The sequence below is a fragment of the Echinococcus granulosus genome (genome assembly GCF_000524195.1).
Source record: "Echinococcus granulosus chromosome Unknown EG_S00118, whole genome shotgun sequence".
NCBI classification, from domain to species: Eukaryota; Metazoa; Platyhelminthes; class Cestoda; order Cyclophyllidea; family Taeniidae; genus Echinococcus; species Echinococcus granulosus.
Genome location: NW_020170498.1, coordinates 163,492 through 172,520, shown reverse-complemented (window position 1 = coordinate 172,520; position 9,029 = coordinate 163,492). Strand labels below are relative to the sequence as shown.

Sequence of the window (9,029 nt, the reverse complement as noted above, 5' to 3'; positions counted from 1 at the left end):
GAACAGCAGACGATGACGAAGGGCGCGGAGATATGCGTGTCTGACGACGTTTCGACATTACAGTGTCAAACTCAACCGCGTCCATAAAGCCCCTTTGTGCAGTCACAAACAGGGGTCGACAATCAGCGTCCAAAAAGACAAGATGAAATCTGCAAGGAAAAATAGAGCATTGACAATAAAATGAGAGATCAAATGCAGTAAAACGTGAAGTAACTAATTCGTAAACGTTTACACATGAAAAGATCATCGACACTTATCATTTACGACCTTATTGATCCTTCGTCGATTTGTCTGCGAAGATGTCTGGAGATAGCAGCAGTAAGAGGGCGATGGGAGGAAGGAGGGGGCAGAAGGCGCTCCACTAGATGCTCTGTTGTCCAGGAGATGCTACTAGGAGCCGCTGGCGCATTGCAAGGAATGAAAATGTCCAATGTGGTCTCATCCGTCTTCGCGACAGCGATAAGGTCTCGCTGGTCCGCAAGGCGCACACAACATATATCACAAAAGCCGAAGTCTACAGCAAAACACACGACACACTCAGCATATTTGGTTCCAGTACAAACGACTTTGCACATAGAATGCCTAGCTCAATATAGCTTCTAAATGGACCGAAGTATGGGACGCTACGGCCCACGCTCCAAAATGCCTACTGGTAGGTGGGTTTTATGGCAAAATACAAACACCCAACACAATTACCCTATGAAATAATATAGTGGTAAACTAAACTACTGGTATTGTGGTCTTAAAAGCAGTTGCAATGTCATCAGTCCACGCCGAAACGCCTCCAAGTATCTACCAGAATTGCAAACGTCTCTAAAATTATGCTCCAAGCCTTAAAAGAGCTACATTGGGTCATGTGCTTGTGCAGAAGGCATAGGATGTGAAAAATAAAGGACATACGCCTCTTGACAGCATCCAGTACTATCAAGTGATGAAAAGGAAGTTCAGCTTCAGAATCTAATACGCTCACTGAGTGCTCCGAGGTCTAAATAATGAAAAACCGAAGTGGAAAAACAACGTATAACGAGCAAGGCGGATGTAATTAGTGTAGAGCAGAATAAATAGGCTACAGAATAATGGAGTGCGAATTAACCTTATGAACTAAACAAGGGTATGATTAGGACGAAAACTATGGTAGAAAAATAAAATAAAGGTCAGAAAACATCAAAATAGACTAGAAATCGAAAAACAATAAAACCGAACCCCACCTCACAGGGTGTAACTACGCCTTGCATTGTCAAATATGCGGTGAAGTGTTGAAGGTTAAAACAAAAATAAAACAAAAAATATCAAATTGTCTTAAAAATATGCAACAAAATTAAAGCTTATCAATAGAATCTAATGCTAAATTTTGGTTTGCAGCGGTAATTATGCTCTTTCTGGAATCTGGGAAGTAATGTTGGGCAGAAGGTGAAGCATAGATTCAATACCAGATAAATAACCACAATTATTTGATCAGTGTTTGACTAACCAGTACTAAAGAAAGCTGCTAATGATTGTAAATTGGAAACTGTATATACAGCTGCAGCAATGTAGGACGAGGCTCAAAGACCTCCCCTCCCTCTGTCCACATATTCTTAGAGCACCCAGGTTGATTCGACTTCAATGTATTTATTTGAACACATAAATGGAGGGAGCAAATGCAAGTTTAAGGAGGCGAGGGCACGAAACCGATCCTCGGGTTGTAGGACGTTGACGCCCTAGTCACGAAGTTGGATTCGCATTACCGCCTCCTCCGCGCAAGGAACATCAAAACAACATAAGTATTACAGTATTATACTGCATGGAACTGCAAAGATTTACCGACAATTGGTAGCGCCCTGTGTCTTCAGTGGGGCCGTAATAAGGTAGAGAAGCATAAGTGAGCATATACATGTAGCGCATAGTTGTGTAATACGATAGTGGTTTATCCCTCGGTTCTGGTGAGGCGCCACTTTTGTACTTCGAATTAGCCCCCTTGTACCTCGCTGGCTGGGGCTGGCCTTTTGGGCCATGCCAATAGCCCATACACCTTCTCCGTGCTGAATATATATATTCTGCCCGAGTATTGTGTCTTCTTTCGTCTTAAGGGAGTCTCGGGGCGCTACAGTTATTTTGGAAGGTATAAAAACCACCCCCAGAGCACCTACGTGTTCTTTTTACTAAAAAAGAGAGCAAGTAACGTATTAACTATGTAGCCTAACTTCGACTCCAGACACTTCGATCGAAAAAGCGGCGCGGAAAAGATGCCCTACATGAACATAAACTTACATGATGCTAGTATACTTCTCCGCCATAATTGCTATAGCTAAATCACTTCGATTCCTTTCCTAAGCAAATCCGCCATCAGCTGAGAAAAAAGGCAAAAATTTTTTTCTGCGCCAATAACTTACTGATTCCCAATTCAACAGTTATTTGTTTGGAGCAATGAAGCGTTTCTGGTTTTCACACTAATGGAATGCTGAGCTCATTTGCAAGATGCGGTGTCTACGGAAATTGCGGAACAAATCAGGACCAAACTCAAGTAGGCCGGTCCTCCATGGCAATTTTCTACACCTCCATATTGGTGCAACTCACTGAACAAACTTGGAGAACTTCCTTACCTCTGTAGTGCTAAAAGCCAGTCATGCCAAATTTTATTCAAATCTACGCCTTTACAAATTTAAAGTTATTTCGACCTAATATCCGCCAGGATCTTAGCATGAACACTGGTTTAGTTTAGAGGAGGCAATTACCATCGAGGACTGCCCTGAGCACCTCAATCAAATTGCCCTCTAGGAAACGAGGAAACCAAAACTCTTAACCAGTGGAACTGGACGCACGACCTCCATCCATCATCGAATCGCCACCCATTTTGCAGACGCTTTGCGTCCATACTGACAATTCCTTGCTCATTTCTCGATCAACACACCAATCCCGGCTCCAACCTTCAATATCAGGTCGCCGACGCGAAAGACAACGGCCATGTAGCTCATTTCACCAGTCAATCTTCCCCACGCCTCGCACCCAACTAATCGCTCGGAAAAACGATCTTCGAGTCCCTATATACGCCGAAAAATCATCCTAATTTACGAACGCATCAAATCTCTAAAGTGTGTAAAAAAGTAGGCCAAAATTGGTGCACATTTATTGCCCATTGCAAATAGTACAAATTGACCACACGAAAGCACATAAAGATGGGTACATACATGAAAGAATATCCCTCGAGTTTCACTTACGTTTTACAGAAGAAGCTCGTAATCGACCTAGTGCCTTTGGCCATTTTCAATCTCTTGGTCTGGGCCGCCGACTTTGCCTAAAAATAAGAAAGCATTTGTGAGTCTTCCTGCCAGAATACAAGTATCAAAATGGAAGGTGCCGCAGCTAACCATTATCGGCTTTGCAGTAGTGACATTATTCAAGTAGTCTTCAGTTGGATTGCCGTAATTTATCGCGGGCCGAAGCGCATTCAACCCGTCATTTTCTTCAGTGTGATCGTTTTCTTTATCTGCTGCAGGCAGTGAAACGAGGCCCAGACTACTAAGGAGCTTATCAACAAGCTGATACGGCAACTTGTCGGCGACAATTTGGAAAGCCAGTTTTTTGAGTGCAGAGTTATCCAACTCTCCCGATGCCGCAGCTGCGTCTAAAGAGACCGCAAAAAAGGAGCAAATCACTTTGATAAAAACTGTACCAATTATCACCGAGGTATGCTCACGCATTTAAAAGACTTCAACAAACAATAGCGGCCTAGAATCTAAACTTTAGACTAAACAAGCCAATAGTAGAAAAATAATTATGATTATTGGGCCAACGTTCAACCAACAAGTACCAAAAGTTGGTACAGTCCTATCCGGGTAAAGCAAATGCAACCCACATCCAGAAGGGAACGTGGAAACGACAAAATTACCACTGGAAGAGGCTAAGATAGCTCTCAATTGAGGCATTTGACGATAATCGGAGATACCATGTGCCGCCTCGAAAATCCGATTGACAGCATCATTCAGCCAATCCATCAGCTTTTCTTCGCTTAAACGAAGCACCTTTAATCCACAGGTTACTAGATTGGCCAAGTGATTTTCACTACCACTAGCATACCTTTTGATTCACAAATCGTGCAGAGTTTATCAAAAGTGGAGTCAGGAAAATAGTCCGGATAGCCGGGTGCACACTCTGATCGAATGAGAACATCAAGAGTTGTAAATTTGTCCATTTTTAGGAGGGAGGGAATGAAAAGGAAAATCACATTCATAGGAGCGAGGAAAAAAATGTCACCGCCTAAAACGAGTAATTCTTGAAATTACCGAATACTACATTTCGAAATCCGATCGCCAAAAATAAATGAGCGACCTGGAAGATTAATTTTCTGCAACTCGTAAATAACAGTGAAATCTTCTAAGGCAATAAAAACGCACTTCTTTTCTACATTGCACAATTAAAGTAAGGACAGCTACCTAATCTGGGATGGGAAAGACGAACACACTTTGAGCGTTTTAGAGCGGAAATTGAAATACCTAGTTTTAGGAAATTAAGCGAAGAAATAAAATGAACCTGTAGAGACGAACAAGCGGAGGTTCTTCATATTGTTCTACGAATCACATAAATGGGAAGCCAATGCGTGCAAACACACTTGGTAAATAAGGCATTTAAGATTTTGGAAACTACACCAAGGTCAATGTATCGTCAAATAAAAGCATTTGTAAAAACCAATGCAATTAAGAATTCTTCCGGTTGGTCGAATTATTTTGCTATTTTAAGTGCTAGGAAATATTAATTCACAACAGTGTGGTAGCTTGTTAGAGAAAATGCATACGACTACTGCACAAGTTTTTGTATAAAATTACATTAAAGAGTGCAATGCTAAATTTAATAGAGAGATGCCAATTCTCTAAATAATTATGTTTTATTCCACCTTGAATCGCAGCGGACGATCTACATTGGTGTATTATCAAAACCTCTTAAGTCGTTTGGTGTCATGTGGATACCTCTGTTGCTTTGCCTATATTGCGTAACATTTGCCATTGCATTGCCCGAGATTGGCCATTGGGAAGTTAATAAACCACTGGTATTGCGATATATTCACACTTCTCTAATGCGACCTGTAGGGCGAAAATGCAGTTTTCCCTAAATCAGTTCTCGATGGTACTTCTTTTAGTGTCCAAGGTAACTACATTTCCACAGTTCCTTATAAGTCTAGTAACTTGTACCAAAGTGGCTGACGTACGATTCTCTTTGTCCGTTCTGTGGTCAGAATGTGCGGATGCTTTCGCTTACGTCAAACAAGTTCAGTTCATTTTCTCTACTTAGTCACCTTTTTAGGGTCGTAACGCCTCTGTAATTTCAATGCTTGTCGCACCTGGTTTAAAAACAGAAAGCATTGCCAGAACGGAGAAGCAGTTTACCTGCTCACCCGTTGATCCTACGGTAATTTAACTCCGCTGAAATGTTGCTAACTTTTTGCGTATTTTATTTGATTGTTGTTTGACGTATTTTAGACGGTTGACATGGCGATTCCTAGATCAGGCTCTCAAATGACTGTTGTGTCGATGAACTGTATCGATAGTTCCTCTTGTGACAAGGACATTAATGGTAATTCGTAATATCCCAAAATTTATCGCATTTACTGCCAGCTCATTACATCGTGGATATAAAGGGCAGCTACGGGTACCTATCAGGGATTGAATATCCCCTCAGAAGAGTAGGTTTGGCTTTTTATAATATCTAGCCCTATATTTTTAGTTTTACGGGGTTTTAGCATTGGGTCATGCCCTCCTGGCTTTCCTTTGGTTATGCTTCACACTCTTTCACTGGAAAGACCTTCTACGAATCCAGTACTACATCACCCTGATGGTCATTATCGGTCTTGTGGAACAGATCACTCTATACGCACTATACGAATCGCTGAATCGAACGGGCGTCACTCTTAAAAGTGCTCTTATTTTCGCCCTCATTGTCAGCTGTGTGAAACGCACTCTGGCGCGCTTTCTCCTTCTCATTGTTTGCGTTGGGTCAGTTATCCGTTAGTTTATCCTTTAATTTTGTCTTGTAGTTTTCACTTCATTCCCTACCTCTCTCCGTTAGGTACTAGCCTTCTTTCCTGCTTCCTTTTGTCGTCCTTCACTTCCTCCTTTTTCTCTCCATTCCCTTTTTTCCTATTCTTCCTTGCTCTCCTATGCAGACTTTTTTGTCTTACTTCGTATTCCTCTTTGCCCTTAATTTTGAGTTCACTTATTACTACTTTTTTCTTTTATACATCTCCTTCTGACATTGGCCTTTTCCGTCATTATTCATTTCTCCTATCTCTTCCTTCCCCTTTTCCTTTGTATCTTATTTCTTTAACTTTTCACTTGCTCCCCTTCCCAACCAAGTTGCTTCCACCTTTTTGTTTGAGACTATTATCTCCCACCTCCCTGTGTTCTTTTCTTTCCCTTCTACTGCGTCTCCTTACTTCATTCTTTACCTTAACAGTTGCGCCTATCTTTGCTCTTCCCCTTCCCTCTTAAATGCTTTCTACTTCCTTGCTTCGGCCTTTTTTCTTCCCTCTCCCCTCCCCTCTTTATCCCTTTGCCTCTTTTACTTTCTTTCTTTTTCGACTCTTATTCTCCCCGTTTCAATAATTTGCACAATCTCCTTCTCCTCCTCTTTTCTCCTCTTTTCCTTCTGTTTCCTTCTCCCTCCTTTTATTTCTACCATTTTTACAGTTCCAAACATCAGATCATGAATTCATTCCTTTTGCTTCGTTACTCTTTCTCACTCCCTCCTTTTTTTTCTCCCCTTCCATATTCTGCCCCCCCACCCTATTCACCCCCTCATTTCCTTTCATCTGATCTTCCTGACGAGGTGGTGTGTTCTCCCATCCTTTTTCGCCTCCCTTCAGATACGGCATCACCAAATCGCGGTTAGGTACGGCCTACCGTCGTATCGTGTGGATCTGTGTAATTTATCTAGTCTGCTGCCTCCTCGACAGCGGTATGCGCGCCTTCCACCCGCGCTTCAAACCCTCCCTCGCTGTCCTCCTCGGTGGCCTGCCCATGATTGCTGTCGATCTGGCTATCCTCTGGTGGAGCTTCTCCTACCTCGTTAGCACTCTGCGCGAGACCCGGATGCGACGTAACAAAGTCAAGTACCGTCTCTACCGCATTTTCTCCGCTCTCCTCATTGCTGTGGCTCTCGGTGAGTTCTTCCTATCCTTGTGTATTTATCGTCCCTTAACCCCTTGGATCTTCTTGTGTTCCCTTTTTTGATTTCACAAAGCTTTTAGGGTGGATGGAAGGTCCTTAGGCCTGGGGGGTTATTTAACCTCAGTTTTTATTGTAAGGGTGATATCCGTTTTGTGTTACTTCCAACACAAACCTACTCGAATTCGAGTGGGCGTCTGTCACGTGCTTTCTACGTCAACCAAGCTGTTGCCATCTATTTACCGATATTTTTTCCTTCGTTTTCAGTCTCCATTCTCTGCATGTGTGCGTCCATCTTTCTGCTGCATTGGAAGCCTTGCACTAGGGTGAGTTTGCCGTCTGCTTTCCACTCTTACTCAACTGGAGTGAATCAAGAATGCGAAATCGTAGACAGTAACCTTGATACCTGGTCAAACAAAAGGCGTGAAAGTTATTCCTGACCAATCAGAACTTGCCAAAGGTACTTTTAGTTAACTGGACACTCCTAGCTAGTGAGAGGCGAATTGAGGCGTGCTTCTAACCTATCAGAGGTGGGGAGAAGTGATACTGACTAATCAGGGAGTGAGGAGGCAATCAAAAGCGGATCAAACCACAAAGATGAGGTTAATCGTCTAGAATTCTTCCAGACACTTGTAGAGTGAAATCCATTTCGGTAGGTTGTTAGTAGGCGTCGACAAGTAGAAAGAAGAATCCTACCCAAACGGAGGGTTGGCAAGAGGGACCTCTAATCAACTATTACTGCCTCCTTTTCAGGCGTGGCGGTACATATGGTTCGACGAGACTTTCTGGCAGCTACTCTTCTTTGTAATCCTCCTCACCATTGTCATCCTCTGGCGTCCCAGCAGTACCAACAAACTCTACGCGCGCAGTGCCTTCCTCGACCCCGATGTCGAGCCGCCACCCGAGGATCTCGAGGAGCGCCTTCTTGACGCCATCGTCTCTGGTGCGTCATTTTGTTCCTTTGTTGCTCATGCGATTGATCCGCTCTATCACCGTTCATTTGGTTCCTGTGGTGGGATCTTTTATTGGCTCATCATTGGTTCCCTGATGTCCCGATTTGCCCTATTGGTAGCTCAGAGTGATCAGGAATTACCTCACAAATGCTCCGTCACGCATCGTTTCACTCTGTAAAAGAGGACGCATTGTACTATTAAGAAGCCTTACTAGAAAAGAGCGTGAAACGTGGAAAAGTGCGGCCTCTCAACGCATCATATACCGACATCGCGTCTCAGCCTCTCACACACACAGACACACGCACCCACACTTTGAGTTGAGGTAATAACGCTGCTTGCTGCATAAAACTTTTTATAAACAATACGAATCCATTAAGCAGAGCGATGCATCTACATCATTCACAGCAGTCTCCTTAATCGCTGATGCGCGTATGTGTATGTGACTTTTTTTAAATGTCGCTACACCTGATATTCTGGCGTGTAAACCGGAGTAGCAAAGTTCTTTACCCATCCAGACGCTGTGTTACATCTTTTTAACGATGAAGTTAGCGTTTGACATCGCTTTGCATCACAAGTGAAGCGGCACGCATCGACACTTCCCTACTGACACTTTGTCCTATCGGGGTGGCCTCCCCTGAGGCGCGTCAACGAACTGTCACTGAGGTGAACGAAATTTGTGATGCGCGCATAGGTTCACTCCTCGTCGTTCCGAAGTGGATAGTTGTCGTCTCCACCAACCACAACAACGTGGAGGAAGATTGGCCGCTGGACTGTCAACGCCAAGGCGATAGCATTCTACCGTGGTAGCGAGCATGACCCGTGGGTACAGAAATGATCGCCTAGTTAACTTTGGCTTGAGAGAGACGAGACGTGCGTTGTTGATACTGCTGCGACCCTGAGGCAATACTGCCCCAGGTAGCCGCCTTTTTTCGCGGTTTTT

General features: G+C 43.4%; 2 protein-coding genes across 2 annotated transcripts in view; one reads left to right on the top strand and one right to left on the bottom strand. All coding sequences in view use genetic code 11, as the record gives it.

Annotated features, from left to right (window-relative positions):
- EGR_08765 (hypothetical protein) overlaps positions 1-1,235 on the bottom strand; it is a gene marked incomplete at both ends in the record, with an annotated part of 3,178 nt that extends 1,943 nt beyond the window's left edge. The window contains 3 exons of the mRNA XM_024498014.1: positions 265-514; positions 901-985; positions 1,209-1,235. Of these exons, the coding sequence (XP_024347591.1) occupies positions 265-514; positions 901-985; positions 1,209-1,235 (362 nt within the window). The remainder of the gene's footprint in view (positions 1-264; positions 515-900; positions 986-1,208) is intronic.
- A 3,698-nt stretch (positions 1,236-4,933) lies between these two features.
- Positions 4,934-9,029, top strand: part of EGR_08764 (Transmembrane protein 87A) — a gene marked incomplete at both ends in the record, with an annotated part of 4,799 nt that continues 703 nt past the window's right edge. Inside the window, 10 exons of the mRNA XM_024498013.1 lie at positions 4,934-5,023; positions 5,064-5,121; positions 5,156-5,241; positions 5,278-5,382; positions 5,454-5,547; positions 5,589-5,656; positions 5,698-5,966; positions 6,836-7,131; positions 7,404-7,462; positions 7,890-8,079. Of these exons, the coding sequence (XP_024347590.1) occupies positions 4,934-5,023; positions 5,064-5,121; positions 5,156-5,241; positions 5,278-5,382; positions 5,454-5,547; positions 5,589-5,656; positions 5,698-5,966; positions 6,836-7,131; positions 7,404-7,462; positions 7,890-8,079 (1,315 nt within the window). The remainder of the gene's footprint in view (positions 5,024-5,063; positions 5,122-5,155; positions 5,242-5,277; positions 5,383-5,453; positions 5,548-5,588; positions 5,657-5,697; positions 5,967-6,835; positions 7,132-7,403; positions 7,463-7,889; positions 8,080-9,029) is intronic.